General features: G+C 49.8%; 1 protein-coding gene across 1 annotated transcript in view; it reads right to left on the minus strand.

Moving 5' to 3' along the window:
* Positions 1-20,019, minus strand: part of LOC116885492 (kinesin-like protein KIF19) — a 46,732-nt gene that overhangs the window by 22,161 nt on the left and 4,552 nt on the right. The window contains exons 3-10 of the mRNA XM_032886782.1: positions 14,986-15,096; positions 11,132-11,219; positions 9,997-10,133; positions 9,141-9,266; positions 6,519-6,713; positions 4,468-4,620; positions 3,827-3,949; positions 1,248-1,398 (exon numbers count right to left, since the gene is read on the minus strand). Coding sequence (XP_032742673.1) covers positions 1,248-1,398; positions 3,827-3,949; positions 4,468-4,620; positions 6,519-6,713; positions 9,141-9,266; positions 9,997-10,133; positions 11,132-11,219; positions 14,986-15,096 — 1,084 coding nt within the window. The remainder of the gene's footprint in view (positions 1-1,247; positions 1,399-3,826; positions 3,950-4,467; positions 4,621-6,518; positions 6,714-9,140; positions 9,267-9,996; positions 10,134-11,131; positions 11,220-14,985; positions 15,097-20,019) is intronic.

Here is a 20,019-nt window from a genome sequence, read left to right on the forward strand (position 1 = left end):
CAGTCTCTCTCACTAATCCTGCAGCTTATCAGCTGGAGACCAGATGGCTGTCAAGCTCAGGAATCCTCCAGACTTTTCCTTACCCAGAGCTGGGGTTAGAGACACCCAGTGTTTTGTTTTATTTTGTTTTATGAAACAAGGTTTCTCAGTGTGGCTCTGGCTGTCCTGGAACTCACTGTATAGACCAGGCTCACCCCAAACACACAGAAGTCTGCATGCCTCTGCCTCTCAAGTGCTGGAATTAAAGTTGTGGCCATGACCGGTTTGCTGTGCCTGGCTTTTATGTGAGGGTTGAGGGTCCTAAGAGGACTGGGTCACCTCTCAGCTCCACATAGAGGTACCCAGAGTCTGCAAGTTTTATCTTTTTCCTTTTTTCTTTCTGAGATATATATATATAGAGTGTGTGTGTGTCAATCCTTCCCGGCTGGTTTCAAGCTCTCTATAACCTGAATTCAGTTCCTAGAACCCACATAAAGCCAGGTAGTTCCTTTCTATAATCCTAGCGCTGGAACACAGGCGAGGCAAGGATAGGTGGATCTCTAAGGCACACTGGCCAGCCAGCATAGCCCAGGTGCTAAGTTCCAAGTCTAGAATGAGACCCTGTCTCAAAAGAGTAGTCTGAGGACAGGAGAGAGGTCTCAATATTTAAGATCGCCAGCTGTTCTTCAGAGGAACCAGGTTTGACTTCCAGCGCTGGCATGGTGGCTTACAACTGCAGTCCTAGGGATCTGTCTCCCCCTGCTGGCCACCTCAGGTATTGCATACACATGGGCACAGACATACATGCCAACAGAATACCCATACACATAAAATAAATTTTAAAAAATTAAACTCAATTAAAAAATAAGAGCCAGATGTAGAGGGCACACTTTTAATTCCAGCACTTAGGAAGCAGAAGCAGGAGGATGTCTGTGGATTCAAAGCCAGCCTGGTCTGCCCAGTGAATTCTGGACCATCCAAGATTACACAGTGAAGCCCTGCCTCAATAACAACAAATAGTTTAGTTTCCATATCTTGTAGCCAAGTAACTAGAGCCAGCTTGAGGATCCTAGGGAGATAAGAACAAAGTCCTTGGCAAGGCCACTCGGTCGCCATGAACGTAGATAATCAGAGTGACCAAGGCCAGGCCCCTAGGCCAAGAGAAGCAATGGGCTCTTGGAACCTGGATGCTGGGCATAGAGCTCTAGGGAGGAGAGGTACTGAACCATGGGGGCCTGCTAGGGTTACAGGCCTGGGCCTGCATTTACCTTGGATATCCAGAACGCTGGGGTCACTTTTCTTCTCCTTATCCTGCTTCTCGATCTTTGATTTGAGGTGCTCGATTTCCCTGCGCAGGTCAGAAATGACATCAGTGTACTGCGCGATGCGGTAGGAGACGTTCAGTAGGTTGCGCTTGACCTGATGGTGAGGACAAGTGCCCAAGGTCAGGCATGGCAAGAGGTGTCCTGAAGGACAGACTTGAGAGATGACGTGGTACTTTAAGACTACCAGGGGTCATTAGGCTTTGTCAACTGGGAAGAGAGTCTCAAAGAGGGATTATGTACACTGGACTGGGCTGTGGGCATGTCTGTGGGGGACTGTCTTAATTAAGTTAATTGATGGTATCCAGAGTGGGCGGCACCATTCCCTAGGCTGGGAAGGGGTGGTCCTGAACTGTATAAGAATGGAGAAACTGAGCTGAGCATAGCAAGCGAGCGAGGATGCATGCATTTATTTTTCTCTTTGCCTTGATTTTCCCATAACAACGGGCTATAACTTGGAATTCTGAGTCAAAATGAGCCCCCTTTTACTCTAAATTGCTTGTATCAGGGCATTGTATCACAGCAACAGAAATGAAATGAGAACACAGGAATGGGGGATCCAGTGTCCTGGGATGTGTACTGGGCTATGGTGGGGAAGGGGCAGGATAGACACATGTCAGTACTTATTCATCCTCAGAAAGGAAGGTATTTTTTTTTTTCTTTTTTTTTTTTTTTTTTTTCAGAGCTGGGGACTGAACCTTGTGCTTACAGGTGGGGTGCTCTACCACTGAGCTAAATCCCCAACCCCAGGGAAGGGTATTCTTGATACCTGCTACGGCACAGGGGAGCTTTGAGAACATGAGGCTTAGTGCACCCAACCAGACACAAAAGAAATCTGGTTGGTCTCTACGCAGCCTCCAGAGGTGTCAGATTCTTAGAAGGGAAAAAAAAAGACCCAAAGTGGTAGAGGCACAGCCTGGTGAGAGGCGGGGAGTCGGTATTTAATGGAGGCGGGGTTTATGTTTGATGAGCTGTGTAAGTTCTACTGGGGAGCAAGGGCTCTGATAGGCACACACTATGGTTACACCAAGGCAACTATGCTGCGGACTTGCAGTGGTTAAAATGGAATTTGGGTGGCCCCGGGGATGGCTCGGTGAGTAAAGGTGATTGCCACCAAGCCTGTTGACCCAGAACTGCTGGTAAAGAAGAGCTGACTCCCTCCTGCTGTTCTCTGACTTCCACATGCTTGCTGTGACACGCTTACTTACACATACGTGTATACACTAAATGAAAAGGAATCAAGGATTTGCTAAGTGGAAAGTTTTATTCCACGTATATCTTTTTAAAGATGTGTTTATTTATGTATATGCGCACTCTATTTGCATATATGCCTGCCTGACAGAAGAAAGCATCAGACAGATGGTTGTGAGCCACAACGTGGGTGCTGGGAATTAAACTCAGGCCCTCTGGATGAACAGCCAGTGTGCTTAGCCACTGAGTCATCTCTCCAGCCCCATTCCACGTACATCTTTGTCTCAGTTAGGGGTTTACTGCTGTGAACAGACACCATGACCAAGGCAAGTCTTAGAAGGACAACATTTCATTGGGCCTGGCTTACAGGTTCAGAGGGTCAGTCCGTTATCATCAAGGTGGGAACATGGCAGCATCTAGGCAGGCATGGTGCAGGAGAGAGTTCTACATCTTCATCTGAAGGCTGCTAGCAGAATAGTGCCTTCCTGGCAGCTAGGATGAGGGTCTTAAAGCTCACACCCACAGAGACACACCTACTCCAACAAGGTCACACCTACTCCAACAAGGTCATGCCTCAAACAGGGCCACACCTTCTAATAGTGCCACTCCCTGGGCCAAGCATATACAAGCCATCATAATCTTTTTTTTTTTTTATAAATCTTTTTTTAAATTTATTTATTTATCATGTATACATCATACAGCTTTCTGCCTGCATGTATACAACTACAGGCCAGAAGAGGGCACCAGACCTGATTATAGGTGGTTGTGAGCCACCATGTGGTTGCTGGGAATTGAACTCAGGACCTCTGGAAGAGCAGTCAGTGCTCTTAACCTCTGAGCCATCTCTCCAGCCCCAAGCCATCATAATCTTGACATAATAAAAGATTTCAAAATAATTTATCAGTTTTTTTTAAAAGAAATATTCCCAGCGGTAACCATTACTCTCACTGATTGTATATGAGGGAGAGATCCATGATCACATGAGTATACATATATGTTCTCATGCATATCGAGATCAGAAACCAACTTCTGGTGCCATTCTTCAGGCTCCATCTACCTCGTTTTTACATTTTAATTGGTTCATTAATTAATTAGTTTTGAGGCAGGGTGTCACCAGGTATCCCTGGCTGGCCTGAATCTCCTTAATGAATCTAGCCTTGAACTCACAGTGATCCACTTGCCTCTGCCTCCACGAGGCCCAGCTCATGCCCTTCTTCTGAGGTTGGGTTTCTCAATGTCTCAGTTGGCTGAGCAGCACAAGTGTCAGAGACGCATGTCGCCCGCCACACCTCTCTTTCTTAACGCATGTGGGAGCACCCCTCCCACTCACTTACCCTTGTTTTGATGTTCTTTGCCCTGTAGGCATAGAGCAGCGTGGTTCTTGACTCCTCAAAGCTGGTGCTGGCCGGGCTGATGTGGGCGATCATCACTGTGCGACTGTTGCCTCCCAGGGCATCCTGCTCAGCGAGGACCACAGAATGGGGTTGATGGGAGCCACGTGGCCCCAGTCCTCCCCCCAGCACCACCAGAGATCCCGGAAGGGCAGCTGATACTGGGAACCAGAATGGGGTTAGTGCCTGGGAAGGAGACTCTCAGGATAAAGTGACATCTATTCCAGCCTCCCCCTAATTGCTGTTTGGATGAGAACAGGTTAGACCGAGAGAGCAGATGTGAGGGCATCTGCTCACTGCTTGGTTTATTGCAGCAGCAGCCAGCTTGGCGTAAAGAACCTTCTCACAGGTCACAGCTACTCATGGCAGGATTGGCAGCCTTGAGACGTAGCGATCTCCCCGTTATAGGGACATGAGGGGAGGATGGACTGTACCCAGAAGGGTCACAGGGCGTCTGGCAGTGGCCACATACAGCTTCTACAGACTAATGCCTTCAGGGCCCCGAGCCTCCGTGCTGACCGTTAATTCCTGGAAGATACTGTCGGCTGTGGCAGCCCTTCCCAACCCCCAGTTGGGGGTCTTACCTTCAGCAGGCGTGTGAGCTTGCTGTCACGGAAGTTCACGTATTGAGCACGGCTCCCACCCTTGTCGCTGAGCGCGTTGATGCAGTTGCCCAGGGCCAGCAGCGAGCGGTTGATGTGTGCACCCTCCTTCATCCTCTTGCCCCGGTTCTGAGTCTGAGCAGGGAGAGGCCAGGCTGAGCAGGGACTGAGCTCCTTCCCAGGGAGAGGACTGACATCCGGAGTGGTGGGAAAGGGCCCTGCCTACCCTGAGACTGAGCTCCTAAGTCCTAAGAACCAAGAGAAGACTCCCTGACAGAACAACGCTAGTACAGGGTTAAGCGACCGTTCTTGGGGGCTATAGAGCTGATCGAACAACTGGAATAAACAGATCGCACTGCTTATAACAAGTGCGAGTGGGCTTTGTCTAGGAAGTACCTTGCCTCCAACCCTGACACTTACCATATACCCTACGGGTCGCCCTGACGGCTCTCTCAGAGTCCACAGCCCTGGCACCTGCTCATCCCAATGCCGCCACAAGTATTTCCTCTAATTCACAGGTAGTCACCTGCCTCTGCACATGACCAGGCTTGTTTGGTTGCTGCCCCATGGGATGGAGGCAAGCTCTGGAACATCACCGCTGTCACGGCGAGCCGTGTGCCTGGACACCTGCAGGCAGCTGGCCCCAGTGAGTGCTCAATGGCAGGAGCTAAATGAGCCGGTGGAAAAATGTGTGCAGGAGCCAGCAAACATGTCTAAGCCCAGCGTCCACGCAGTGGCTCAAAACCATCTGCAACTCTAGTTCCAGAGCACAGACGGCCTCAGGCTGCCACAGCGCAGGCGTGCTACTGGTGCAAGAACACAGATGCAGGTAAAACATGAAATAAGTAGAACGGTCTAACGGGCTACGCTGGCTTTAGCAGTTCGTGCTCCAAGGGCAGGCCTGGGCCCAGAGGGATAAGGAAATGAACAAGAGACGTGATTACTAGGCAAACCAGAAGACAGACCACAAGGCAGGGAGAAGGCAGCTAGACCTCCCCCCGGTTTAAAGTTCAGATTGGATCTCATATTGATGGCTCAATGTAGTTGAGGATGGTCTTGAACTTCTGATTCTCCTGCTTCCGCCTCTGGAGTGCTGGGATCATATACATGCACTACCATTCTTGTTCTATACAGTGTTGAAGGCGGAACCCAAGGCTTTGTGTGTGCTAGGTAAGTGTTCTAACCAACTGAGCTATATCCCTAGCTCGCCTCTCCATTTTCAAATGGAGTCTTGCTATGTCACCTAGGCCAGCTTGAAACTCACAGCCCTCCTACCTCTCAAATGCTGGGACGACAGACGCACGCCACCGCACCAGAATCCAAGTAAAGCAAACACAGTACCAAGCTGTAATGGCAGTGAAGGGCTATGAGCTATGGAGACTACACACCTCGCTGCCTGGTGTGTGTACTAGGTGGGGCAGGGGGCAATGTCACTGGGTCTGAAAAGGTCTAAATCAACTCTGTCTATAGCCCAACCCTGTGCTGGGTCCCTGGTCTGAAGGAATACCTGGGCCACAGGGGAGCATCCCAAAAGCATAGCAGCAAAAACAAGGGACCCACAAGTGGGAAGGGACCCTAGCAATGCCACCTTTCCGCTATGGTCCCTGGGTACCCACCTACCTGCCCACAGTAGGTTGGTTATCCGCAGTCTTGGCTGAGCCCCAAGAGTCCTGCCACAGCCTCTGCAGACTCTGAAAGCATCGGCCTCCCTGCATGGCTGTCTGATTACATATGTCATCTCAACATGTGGGGCCACCCAAGGCCCAGGATGAGCCCATGCAGGAAGTGGGACACCTTCAGTAGCTACAGAATGAGCTCCTGACACAAGGGGAGACCTCTGACGGTGCTGGTTCCCTGCCCTCCTTACTAAATGCTTGCAGGGTTTCCTCAGTGCTCAGCCACCTCTTCTGGGTGCTGAAGCACGGCTGGGCTGAACGAGGACAGACAAGGCCCCACTCAGACTGAGGATGACAGACCCCAAGTGAACGGTAGTAACGGCGACTGAAACGGAGTGCGCTTCAGGGAGGCTATACCTGGGCGGCGCGCTCCGAGCCTGCCAGGTCCACCATGAAGAGCCTCCCGAGACGCACCTCCTCTGCCAGGTCTCCGCCTCGGCTTCTCTGGTGCACGGTGACCTGCAGCACGGCATGGGAGCGGGACGAAGTCTTGTTGGTAGCTGTGGGCTCCTGTGTGCGCTGCCGGTTGCCTTTGGTGAGCAGCTGCATGATCTGAGGACAGAGGGAGAAGAAGGCAAGTCACAGACCAGAGTAGCCACACGCTTATTCCGGAAAGACCCCAAGAAAAGGGAAGGGAACTCTTGCCCTCTCGCTCCTTTGTCTCTTCTCTCCCCATTCCCTCCCCGCCCCTCCATGTGCTCTACTCTTCTACTCCTCTTCTCAACACCCCTCCTACTCCCCTCTTAACTCCCCTCCGATGCCCTGAATAAACTCTATTCTATACAGAAAGAAAGAAAGAGAGAGAGAGAGGGAGAGAGAGAGAGAGAGAGGGAGGGAGGGAGGGAGGGAGGGAGGGAGGGAGGGAGGGAAGGGAGGCTCTGGGGCTGGGACTCACAGAACCAATTTCCAATTTTTGGTTAATCAATTAGTGGAATTGAAGATTCCCTACCGATGACGACATGATGAACCAATTACCTATTTCTTTTTTCCTTTTTTTTCTCTTCTTTCTTTCTTTCCTTTTTTTTTTAAAGACAAGGTTTGCTTGTGCAGTCCTGCCTGTCCCAGAACTCACTTTTTAGACCAGGCTGCCCTTGAACTCAGAGAATGGCCTGCCTCTGCCTCCTGGGTGCTAGGATTAAAGGCGTGCTCCATACCTGCCCCCACCCCTTTTAAAGATAAACTCTTACATCATCCAGGCTAACTCAAACTCACTATGTAACTGGGGATGACCTTGAATTTCTGATACTCCTGCTTCCCATTCCTAAATGCTGGGGTTTTAAATGTGTGCCACGATTCCCAGTTCATGCAGTACTGGGGACTGGAACCCACGGACTTATGCATGCTAGACAAGCTCCAACTCACCCCTTTCCACAGAGCCTAGAGTAGCCCCTGATCCTTTTTAGGTCCAGCTCCAGGCAGTTGTAAATGCACTGGGGTTAGCAGTGAGCATGAACCCCTCTGCCAGGGGAGCAGCCACAGATCTGGAGCAGTGAGCCTCTGTTGAGCACCTGCTGTGTAGGAACCCAGGCCAGGATGCACAGTGTGCATGAGGCAGGAGATTGGGAGGCTGACGCTCACTCTCATCCAGGCTATGGCAGTAGTGTTTGTCTGTCATCCTAACATAGAGAGGCTGAGGCAGGAGGATTGCTCTAAGTATAAGCCCAGCCTGGGCTACACAGTGAATGTCAGGCTGACGTAGGCTACAGTGTGAGATCTTATCACAAACACAAAATCCAGGGCTGGAGAAACAGCTCAGCCAGTACAGGGCTGAATATGGACCCCCAGAATCTATGCTGCACAGAGAGGTGTGTGTTTGCAATCCCAGTGCTGGGAACTGAGACAGCTCACAACTGTCATAGCCCCAGTTACAGGAGATCCAGTGGTCTCTTCTGGCCTCTGTAGGTAGGCCGTGCACATGGCACATAGACATACATGCAGGGAAAACACCCATACACATAAAATAAAAATGTATCTTTTTAAAGAAATTGTCTTCTAGGGTTGGGGATTTAGCTCAGGGGTAGGGCGCTTGCCTAGCAAGCACAAGGCCCTGGGTTCGGTCCCCAGCTCAAAAAAAAAAAAAAAGAAAAAAGAAAAAAAAGAAATTGTCTTCTGACCACCATGTGTGCTGATGCATACACACATGCACACACACACACACACACACACACACACACACACACACACACACTATAAATAGATAAAAAAAAATTTAAAAGAGGAAGCTAGACACAGTGGTGTACAGCTTAAATCTCAGCATTAGAGAGGCACAGGCAGGCACAGCTCTGTAACTTTAAAACCAGCCTGCTCTACATACTGAATTCTAGTCTAGACGGGGCTACACAATGAGACCCTGTCTTTAAAAAGGAAGAAAGTACCTGGTGGCGGTGCACCCCTTTAATTCCAGCACTCGGGAGGCAGAGGCAGGTGGATCTCTGTGAGTTCAAAGCCAGCCTGGTCTACAGAGTGAGTTCCAGGACAGAGAAACCCTTGTCTCAAAACAAAACCGTGTGATGGCAAACTCCATTAATCCCTCTGGAGGCAGAGGAGAGTTCGAGGCCAGCCTGTTCTAATAGCAAGTTCCAAGCCAGCCAGGACTACATAAAAGGACCCTGTCCCCCCCCCCAAAAAAAAGACAGAGAAGGACAGGGAGAAGGGACGGAGGGAGGGGAAGGGGAAGGAGAGGCAAGGGAGGAGACAAGGCTGGGAAGTTTGCTGCCCACCCTTGTAAAGGAACAATCATCAGGTGGGCCAGTGGGTGTAAAGCCAACCAGCTTAGGTGGGCTATGCTTGCCTAGAGACCTGTGCTGAGAAGGAGGCTGAGGGCATTGATAGGTGATGTCTGCCTGGCTCATTAGCAAGGAGGCATAGTTGTCAGATCACTCCCAGATGCTGATACACAGCTCAGCTTGGACCCACCTGCTGCTCTCTGTTCAGTACACTTGACCAAGGAGGCTTTGTGGGCTGGGCTGGGGTCCTCACCTCTTGAGCATTTGAGGTGGATACTTCTGTGATGCCTGCAATCTGGATGCTTCCTCTAGAATCCTCCCTTAGCTCCAGAAACCCAGAGGACGGATTCAGGAGGTCCCGGATCACTTCATTATAAATCTGAGCAGAAGAGAAGAGTTAGGATGAAGTAGCAAAGAATCATAAAGAAAGGGCTGGAGAGACGGCTCAGGGCCAAAGACAGGGGTTTAATTCCTCACCCACATAGTATATTGTAACAATCTGTAACACCGTTCCAAAGGACCCAACACCCTCTTCTTGCCTCTGTGGGTATCTGTCATACATACAGTGCACAGACACAAGTGTAGGGCAAAATGCACCCTCACACATACCTTTTTTTTGAGACATGGTTTTTCTGTGCAGCCCTGGCCATCCTGGAACTCACCCTGTAGACCAGGCTGGCCTTGGGCTCAGAGATCCTCCTGCCTCTGCCTCCTGAGAGCTAGGACTAAAGGCATGCAACATTATACCTGGCTTAAATAGTTTAAAAAATATTTTATTAGTATGGGTGTTTTGCCAGCATCTACATGTGTGCACCATTTGCATGCAGTACCGTCAGAGGCCAGAAGAGGGTGGCAGATCCCCTAGGATTGGGGTTACAGCTGGTTGTGAGCTGCCATGTGGGTGCTGGGAATTGAACCTAGGTCCTTTGGAAAAGCAGCCAAAGCTCTTAACTGCTAAGGTATCTCTCCATCCCTCTAAAATATACTTAAAAGAACCAACTGGGAGCCTGAGCTGCCTGAGCTCACACCCTGAGAATAAGTTCTGCACAGGCAATCGATGTTGTACCCATTCTGCAGCTGATGCAACTGAGGCAGGAGAGCTGGCTCACCTCCAGGTAAGACATAGACACACTATATTCCATGTTGTCCTGGGTCTCCTCGATGGCCTGAAAGAGGTCCGTGAGGGTCTGTAGATAGATGCCTGGCTCTGCATCCATGCCCAGCATGGTGTGAGTCTTCCCAGCACCTGCGGGAGGGCGGGGCTCAAATGTGCTGTGCAATTTGAGGCACGGCACATTGCATGGTTCTGAGGGGTGCTCTCTATAAGGTGATCTCATGTGTCCATCCCTGTTTGCCTCCAAGGGGAGCTTGGGCTCATCCTTTCTCTTAAGCCTAGCACATCACTGACAGGTGACACACAGACAGGGCTCCTGTCCCCAGCCAAGGAGAAGAGAACTGGCTTCACTCTGTAGACCAGAGACGAGGCAAGCGCTTATTTCTCAGCCATATCCCTCCCACCCCCACTTTCCTTTCCTTTCTTCTTTATTTTGAGACAAAGCCTCATTATATAGCCCAGGCTGGCCTAGAACTCGTGAGCTTCCTGCCTTAGTTTCTCAAAGAATTAGGGTGAGAGACAAGCCTGTGCCAGGCCACCTGTTTGCAAACACTGATTGAGTTTTACTCACAATCTCTAGAAAGGAGTTCATGGCCGCCCTGAGCAGAAAAACACAGGCGGGGTTGAATCACCCCGATGGCTCTGTGGTCTGAGGCAGCTATCTCATTTCTGGGACTCTTTTCTGTGACCAGGAACCTTTCAGAGCTGTGGGTGACAAAGCCCAGTGAATAGGTCCCTGGTGCCCCTAAGGAGGCTGGGGATGTAGCTCAGTGCTAGAGTGCATGAGGCCTTGGGTTCGATCCCCGGTGCTACCAAAAATATATAAATATATAAATGTATATGTTTGTGGGATGGAATGCAAACAGGTTGGTAGAATGCTTGCCTAGCATACACAAATCCCTGGGCTCCATCTCCATCATGGCACAGATTAGGCATGGTGGCACACACTTAGCATAATCCTGGCACGTGGGAGGTGGAGGCAGAAGCATCAGGAGTTCAAGGTCATCCTTGACTACATAGTGAGTTTAAGGCCAGCCTGGGGTACCCGAGACCTTATCTCTAAAAGGGGGCAGGGGACCTCCGTTGACACCTTGCACATACCCTCCCGGAGACAATGCCCAACCCAGTACCTGAGGGGCCATAGGCAAAAACTGTTGCATTGTATCCAGAGATGACGCCTTCCACTAAATGCTGGATGGTCGCACGGTATACGGTTTCCTGCAGACGGACAGGAGGACAGATAGTTAGAAGACAGCCCAGCCTGGATCAGGGGACCTGTTGCTTAGTAATGACTCAGGGGTCAGAGGCAGTCGGAGCTCTTGTGAGTTCAAAGCCAACTTGGTTACATAGTGAGTTCCTGGTCAGCCAGCGCTACACCAGAGGAACCCTTTCTTGACAAAAACAATGAACCAGCAAAACAGAGAAGACAGGGAGCAGCCCTTGGGAGGCAGAGGCAGGGGGATCTCTGAGTGTTTGATCAGGTTGGTCTACACAGCGAGTTCCAGGACAGCGGGGGGCTATACAGTGAGAGTATATAACAAAATTAAACAAGAATTTGGGGATTTCCTGAGGGGGGACCTAGCCATTCCCGAGGCTTCTGCGAGAACTGAGAGATTGAGTATGGGGCTTAGAATCCCACGATATCATCAGGACCCTTTTTCATGGCATGAAGCTGGACAGGGGGCAGAGCCTTGTGAAAGCAAGGCCGAAATGCCCAGCAAGGGATGTTCAGCGAGTGAGCTCCGCCCACAGGAGAGTCCAAGGAGAACACCTGGGGCTGGTGAGCAAGGCACAGGCTCGTCTGTCTGGACCACCAGCAGCCTCATCTGCTGCATCCACTGGGTATCCACTCGGGTGCAGCCCTGACCTCCCATGGCTTCCCCAAGCTGGGCTGAAAGCCACCAAACCCAACCTGTCTTTTCTCTGTGGCTCCAGACAGGCACAGGCTAGTCTGAATGTGGACTCTTCTGTATGTTATATGACCTCAGACAAATGCCCCACATGTAGAACAAGGAAGTGCGTGTGTGTGTGTGTGTGTGTGTGTTTGTGTGTGTGTGTTTGTGTGTGTGTGGTGTGTGTGTTTGTAAACAGGGTCCCATGTAGTCCAGGCTAGCCACAACTTGCTATGTAGCTGAGGATGACCTTAAACTCCTTATCCTCTTGCCTCTACTTCCCGATGGCTGGGGTCACAGGTACACATATCCACATCCAAGTAGGGGGAAGGAATATTCCTGAACATTTTGTTAAGGATGCCATGAGGCCTGCAAGGGACACTGGAGTCTTGAGTGTGGACCTCAGCATGAAGTAGCTTGCTGATGACGGTCAGTGACCAGGTCCCTCTGGGGAATGCCATCATGGCCTCTGCTCAGGGTGCCTGGGAAGCCACTCTGCTTTACAATGATGGCTTGGTCCTGAACGGAGGGTGACAGTGGTACTGTCAAATGTGACCAGATGGGCCTGGTGGCATAGGCCTTTAATCCCAGCACTTGGGGGGCAGGCAGATCTCTGTGAATTCAAGGCTAGCTGGGTCTACCTATAAAGTTCCAGGACAGACAAGAATGCATAGTAAGACCCTGTCTACAAGAATAAAAATAAAAAATTAATTAATTAATTAATTAATTAACCAGTGCCCCCAGCAGGCCATTCTGTGTTAAGCAGCCTTACTGCAATGCTGTCCCCATTGTAGGAAGCAGCCTAGCATGAGTATAGATAGCATTTGGAGAATGGCCCTGGACACTTAGCTACTTAACTGAGCTGCTGAATTTATTCCCTACCCCTAACATGAATCACCCTTAGGGTCTGGTTTAAGCAGCCAGCATAGAAACATGAGGCTGTGCCGTTTGCCAGGGTCTGGAAGCCCAAGGGGCTCCCACTGACCCTGCTGAAGCTCTGAAGACCATGCTGAATGAAGCCAGTGTCCTAGGGAGAAGGCCCAGCTGGGTGCTCCAGTAGAACCCAATGGGAACCAGGTGAGACCAGAGGGTACAAACAGGGACATGCAGCTCAACTTGAGCGTCTCTCACAGAGCCATGGAGTGTGGCATGGAGCGGCATGTCCCGGAGCAGCCAGTAGCTAGGAGGTAGTACACATGTCTGCGGACAGGCCTCTTAGAAGCAAACGGACTTCTAGGCAGGACGGTGCACATCCACAATGGCACACCTGTAATCAGCCCGTGGGATGTTAAAGCAGACAGGATGGGAGTTTAAGGCCACTCTAAGCTATAAAATAAGCTTGTGCCAAACTGGTCTACACAGTGAATTCAAAGCCAACCTGGGCTACATAATGAAACTCTGTTGGAGAAAAAGAAAGAAGGAAGGAGACAGAGACGAGAGAGAGAGAGAGAGAGAGAGAGAGAGAGAGAAAGAGAGAGAGAAAGAGAGAGAGAGAGGTGAGGAACAGGGTGGCTCAATGGTTAAGAACGTTGGCTGCTCCTACAGAGGATCTGAGTTCAGTACTCAGCACCTACATGGTCACTCACGACTGTCTGTGACTCCGGTTCCCGGGAAGCTGACACCCTTTCTAGCCTCTGTAAGTACCAGGGCATGAACATAGTACATGTGTATATACACAGGCGAACACTCATACACACAAAACAATTTTAATCTTAAAAAAAAAAAGGGCAGGTGCATCTCTGAGTTCGAGGCCAGCCTGGGCGATAGAGTTCCAAGACGGCCAGTTCTCAGCTGCAGAGAAGCCCGGTCTCAAAAAGTAAATCAGTAAAGGTGAAGAGCACGTGGACAAATCTTGTGGCATAGCGGTGCACGCCTTTAGTCCCAGAACTTGGGAGGCAGAGGCAGGCAGATCTCTGAGTTGGAGGCCAGCCTGATCTACAGAGTGAGTTCCAAGACAACCAGACCAACACAGAGAAATCTTGTCTTTAAAAACCTAAATAAATAAACAAACGAATGAATGAATACATACATACATACACACACACATACATACATACATACACACACATACATACATACACACATGCAACATACGTACATACACACATACATATATACACACATACATATATACATGCATGCATACACACATACATACACACATACACACATACATATACATATACACATACAGACATACATACACATGCATACATACACACATACATACACACATACATACATACACATATACATATACACATACAGACATACACATATACATACATACACACATACATTTTTAAATCTTAAAGTAAAGATGTGAGAACGCTGGTATTGAATACAGGCAGCTGACCTTCCCTCTCACAGTAGGACAGTCTCATAGTAGGGCAGGAGTGCACGGCTTCCCACCTTGTCCTGTTTTACTTGGATCCAAAATCTCCCCCAGATGCTGCTAGCCTGGTGCCCTGACATTCCATTTCCAGATCATTTCTTCAAATCCCACCTTCATTGCTACTTCCAATGAGCCCCAGCTTCCCTCTGTGTGGTTAGGTTGCATATGGTACCACCTTCTGATCTTACAGACGGTGGCAGTGACATACGTGATGTATGAGAAAGAAGAGACCAACGCCTGGTCCAGACACAGCCCTGGGCCTTGCTGCGTGAGCTCCTTGACACTCCCTGTCTGTGAGATGCACATGCTACGGGCTCCTCTTGCTAGACCCCTGCCTGTTCTCATGACAGGTCTCAGTCTAGATGTCCCTCCTTGGAGAGGCCCTTGCTGGCCACCCATGTTACAATGAGGAGCACATGTGTGCTCAGTTTTCCCCTGCCCTACAGCCCGTGGGTCCCTAAAGCATGTGCAGTGAGGGAACAGGTGAACAACTCAAGAGAAGCCCCCAGAGCAGGCGGCAGGACCCGACGAGCCCTGGGCCCACAGGAAGACCACATCCACTTGATCCCTGGGATGGGTTTTCTCCCCACGACCTTCTTTGCTTCCCAGGGAGAGCCTGAGGAGGACAGACATGAGACATCCCAGCACCTGGGTCCAGGGCGCTCCTGGAATTCCAGGCAGAGGGGGTGGTAAGCACCTGAGAGGCTTGCTGGTCGAATACAGTGTCAAATATAAAGGTACGTTCCCGGGACCGGTGTGCTCGTAGCGTGTCCTCTGGGTCTTCGCCTGGGTCCATGAGCACAACCACCTGGACACGGTAAGACAGAGGGGTTAGGGGAGGGCCAATCAGACCCTAGCAAGCACCCCAGAACTGTGGCCTTATCCAGAAATATGGTCAGGGCCAGAAATGGCTGTAAGTTTGTATGTTCTTTCTCTCTCTCCCTCTCTGTGTTCATATGCAGAAGCTAAGGTCAGAATGTCTTTTTTTTTTTTTTTCCTTAGACAGGGTCTTACTCTATAGCTTTAACTGACCTGGAACTCACTCTGTAGACCACGTTGGCCTCAAACTCAGAGATCTGCCTGCCTCTGCCTTCTGAGTGCTGGGTTTAAGATGTTCACCACCACTGCCGCCTTGAGATGTCGTTCTCAGTCATAACTCCAGTCCCTGAGACAGCCTCTCACTGAGGCTGGAGCTCACGGCTTCCGCTAGCCCTGCTGGCACCTTCCTGTTACTGCTCTCTAGTCTGGAGTTACAGGCTCACACGGCTGCATCTGGCTTTTGTGTGGGCTCTGGGGATCCAACCTCAGGTCCTTATGCCTCCTTAGTGAACACTTTACCCTGTCTCTCACTCACTCACGGGGGGGGGGGGGCAGTGTCACCTGATGTCCCTCACCCAAGGCATGACCATACACCCCCTCCCCCAGCCAGTAGGCTCCATATTCACGTAAATGGCCCCAGACAACCCCAAGGCAAGGGAAAGCCATCTGCCATGCTTCAACAGCCCTACCCAGCACTCCACCCCACCGCTCACACACTCTGCCCCATACTGACAGATGGTCCTATGAACTAATGCTGTCAGAGAAGGCTGTGGAAACTATAAGGTGTTGGACGGGTCACTTTCTCACAGGACAGGGGAGGTAAAGAGTCTGTCCCAAAGCCTCCACTACATGCTCCACTCTCTGAGAGCCTGGCAGTCCCCAGGGCCCCTCAGTCCCCATAAACATTATTATCAGGCAAACCAGTTAAGATCCTCCGAGGCAAAGGGATTCAAGGAGTCTGCCCCAGGGACAACAGGGGGCAGGGAAATGGGTAGAGGCCAATTGTAACCTGGCTGATGGAGACATGGGGCTGAGCACGGGAGAGAAACCAAGGAAGTGGAGACAGATCTGGGTGGTTCAAGGGGTCCTGTCACATGACCACTACTTGCCCCTCCTGTGTTCTTAGCTTTGGAAACTGCAGTTCTGAGAGGCTGGGCTCTGGCAGGGCTTCTCCTGGCTTCTGGCCAGGACTTGCTGGTGACATAAGCCGATTCTCTTTGCTTTTTTTCCTCCTGGGGATGTATTGTGCCACAGTGGCCAAGACAGGGCTGAAGGAGGACTTACATGGGTTTTCAGTCGGGATCCTCTGAACAGCAGGGCATGAGATGGGATGTTAGAGTTGTGAGTCACTGATGTGCAAGGGTAGGGACCTGCATGCCATAGTAGGAGGGACTTTTGGGAGTTGGGGCCCTCCTACTCTTCTGTGGGAGTTCAGGATTTGAACTCAGATCATCAGGCTTGCCCACAAGCACCTTTCCTTGCAGAGCTATCTTGTTGGCCCCAGAAAAATATTTTTGTCGGTATAATGAACATTAGCGAACATTATCCTTATTTTCAGATTCTTTTTTTTTTCTTTTTTTTCGGAGCTGAGAACCGAACCCAGGGCCTTGTGTTTACTAGGCAAGCGCTCTACCACTGAGCTAAATCCCCAACCCCTTATTTTCAGATTCTATACAAAAGAGACCTTAACCATCGAGAAGAATCTTAGAATGAATAGGTATGAAGTTAAATAAATGTATGTATGCATGTATGCATGCATGTATGCATGCATGCATGTATGTATGTATGTATGTAGCTGGGGCACTGAAATGGCTCAGCAGGTAAAGGAGCTGACCAGGCAAGTTTGCCGGCCTGAGTGCCATGCCCAGGGCCCATGGGTTGCAGTTTGAGTAAAGTGTCCTGCATAGGTGCAGCTATTTGAATACTTGGCCCCCGGTTGGTGCTGCTGTTTGGGAAGAATTAGGAGGAGTGGCCTTGCTGGGGGTCGTGGCCTTGTTGGAGGCATGGCCTTGCTAGAGGTGTGGCCTTCCTGGAGGAAGTATGTCGCTTGGGGCTGACCTGGAGGTTTCAAAGCCATGCACCCTCACCAACGTGTTCTCTCTGCTTCCTGCTTGCAGTTCAAGCTCCGAGTTCTCAGCTTCCAGCTCCAGTTGCCATGACTCCGCTGTGTCACACGGACTAGTTTTATGTCAACTTGACTCAAGCTAAAGTCATCTAAGAGGAGGGAACCTCAATTGAAGAAAAGAAATGTCTCCACACAATCAGACTATAGGAAAGCCAGTAGGGCATTTCTGTAATTAGTGATTGAGTGAGGAGGGCCCAGTCCACTGTGGGTAGTGCCACCCCCTGGGTTAGTGGCCCTGGGTGCTATAAGAAAGCAGGCTGAGGGGGTTGGGGATTTAGCTCAGTGGTAGAGCACTTGCCTAGCCCTGGGTTCGGTCCTCAGCTCCAAAAAAAAAAAAAAAAAAGAAAGAAAGGAAGAAAGCAGGCTGAGCAAAACAGTAAGCAGCACCCTCCATGGCCTCTGCATCAGCTCCTGCCTTCAGCTTCTGCCTCCAGGTTCCTGTCCTGACTTCCTTTAATGATAAATAGTGCTGTGGGAGTGTAAGCAAAATAAGCCCTTTCCTCCCCAACTTGCTTTTGATCATGTTTTATCACAGCAATAGTAACGCTGACCCGACAGACTCTAATCTCTTTGGAATTATAAGGTCAAGTAAACTTTTCCAGTTGCCTTGGTCATGGTGCTTTATCCCAGCACCAGACGAGTGAGTGATGCTACTTATAAAGATGGAAGGAGAGAACTGAGTCCAAAGAGCTGTCTATGTCTATGCTGTGATATGCAAGCCTGTATCCATCACATACACGTATGCACACGCACAAGCACACAAACCACCACCACCAATAATAATAATAATAATAATAATAATAATAATAATAATAATAATAATAATGTCTCTCTGCCATCTTGGTGCCTGTGGAGGCCTGCTAGGAACAGGACTTCTAAAAACCCAAGTATTTCTGGAAGGCTGTGGTGCAAAGCTAGTTTTGAAGGCATCCGGAACCAAAGAGAGTATACAGCTCTTCTTCTTTTTTAAAAAAAAGATTTATTTATTTATTTAATATCAGTACGCTGTAGCAGTCAGACACACCAGAAGAGGGCATCGGATCTCATTACAGATGGTTGTGAGCCACCATGTGGTTGCTGGGATTTGAACTCAGGACCTCTGGAAGAGCAGTCAGTGCTCTTAACCGCTGAGCCATCTCTCCAGCCCTCATTCATTCATTTTTGAGACAGTGTTTCTCTGTATAACCCTATTATGAAACTCACTCTGTAGACCAGGCTGGCCTTGAACTCAGAGATCTGCCTGCTTCTGCCTCCTGAGTGCTGGGATTAAAGGTGTATGCCATCACTGGTATTTATTCACTTGATTTTTTTTAAAAACAAGACAGAGAAAGACAGATGGCTCAGCCATTAAGAACACTAGTTACTCTTGCAAAAGACCTGTATCTGGTCCCCAACATCTGTGTTGGGTGGTTCAAAACCACTTGTGACTTCAGTTCTAGGGGATTCAACGCCATCTTCTGGCCTCTACGGGCAGCTGGCACGAATGTGATGCACCGACATACGTGCAGGCAAAAAACTCCTACATGTTTGTTAAAAAGTGTTCAACATCCTTAGCCATGGTAGAAATGCCAATTAAATCTCTTTTAAGATTCCATCTCACCTCTGTCAAAATGGCTACCATGAACAAACATTAATGTCTATTCACGGTTGGTAGGGACACATACTGGTTGGGACATTCTGGAAACCAGTGTGGAGGTTTCTCAAGAAGCTAAAAGCAGGGCTGGAGAGATGGCTCTCAGTGATTGAGAACACTGGCTGCTCTTCCAGATGCCAGAATGTGCAGGGGTCAAAGTGAAGTCCTGAGTAAATTGTCTTGTTGACTTGGGCACTGCTGGATCAAGGACCCCAGCAAGTCCTTGGGAGTGGCAAAGCCTTCCCAGAGTGAAGCTCAGAGTCATTATAAAGCCGTCCTCTGGTCCATGTGTGCAGACTGCCTGTCATAGGCGTCTTCGATAGATACCTACGCCTGAAGACTTCTCCCTACACTGTTCCTCCTGCTTCCCTGTTTATTGCAATGCAATGACCCCACCTCCCTGTTCGACTGCACTGAGCCTGAGCTCTGGGACCCGCAAGCTCCTGGATCCAAGAGTTTTTCTGTGTTCGTCTTTTCTTCATCCCCTCAATATCCTAGTCAGGTCGATTCCTGGAGTGTCCACGGATGTGGCAAGAACGGTTTTGGCTTTTGTTTCTTAAGACAGGGTTTCTCTGTGCAGCCCTAGCTGTCTTGGAACTCTGTAGACCAGGCTGGCCTGGAACTTACAGATCTGCCTGCCTTTGCTTCCTAGGTGGGATTAAAGGTCCTGGCCACCATCACCTGCCTTTTTTTTTTTTCTTTCTTTTAATGTGTAGGCTGCCTTATTCCCTTGAGACAGGGTCTCTCACTAATGTCAGAGTCACCAGCAAGCCACAGCAAACCTGTTCCCTACAACATGTGGATTACAGATGTGTCAGTATGGCTGTGCCCCGGATTTTACATGGGTGCTGGGTGTTCTAACCAAGACCCTCTGACAGTCTCCGTAGCCCTTGTTTTTTTGTTTGAGAAAGGGTCTAGCTATGCAGTCCAGGCTAGCTGCCGTTGAATTCATGATCTTCCTGCCTTAACCAGCTAGTGACAGAATTACAGGCGTGAGTCGCCACACCCCCGATGAGAATGCCTTTTGTTTTAAAGAGGCACATGATGGAATGTTTGGGTGGAGAGGGGAGTTGTGTCCTGAACTGACTCCAGGAGTCAGAGCTTGGGCGAGAGGGCACTGAGGCACCTATGTGAGGCTGGGGGAACCCTGGGTT

Source organism: Rattus rattus, chromosome 16 (assembly GCF_011064425.1).
Source record: "Rattus rattus isolate New Zealand chromosome 16, Rrattus_CSIRO_v1, whole genome shotgun sequence".
Taxonomy (NCBI): Eukaryota; Metazoa; Chordata; class Mammalia; order Rodentia; family Muridae; genus Rattus; species Rattus rattus.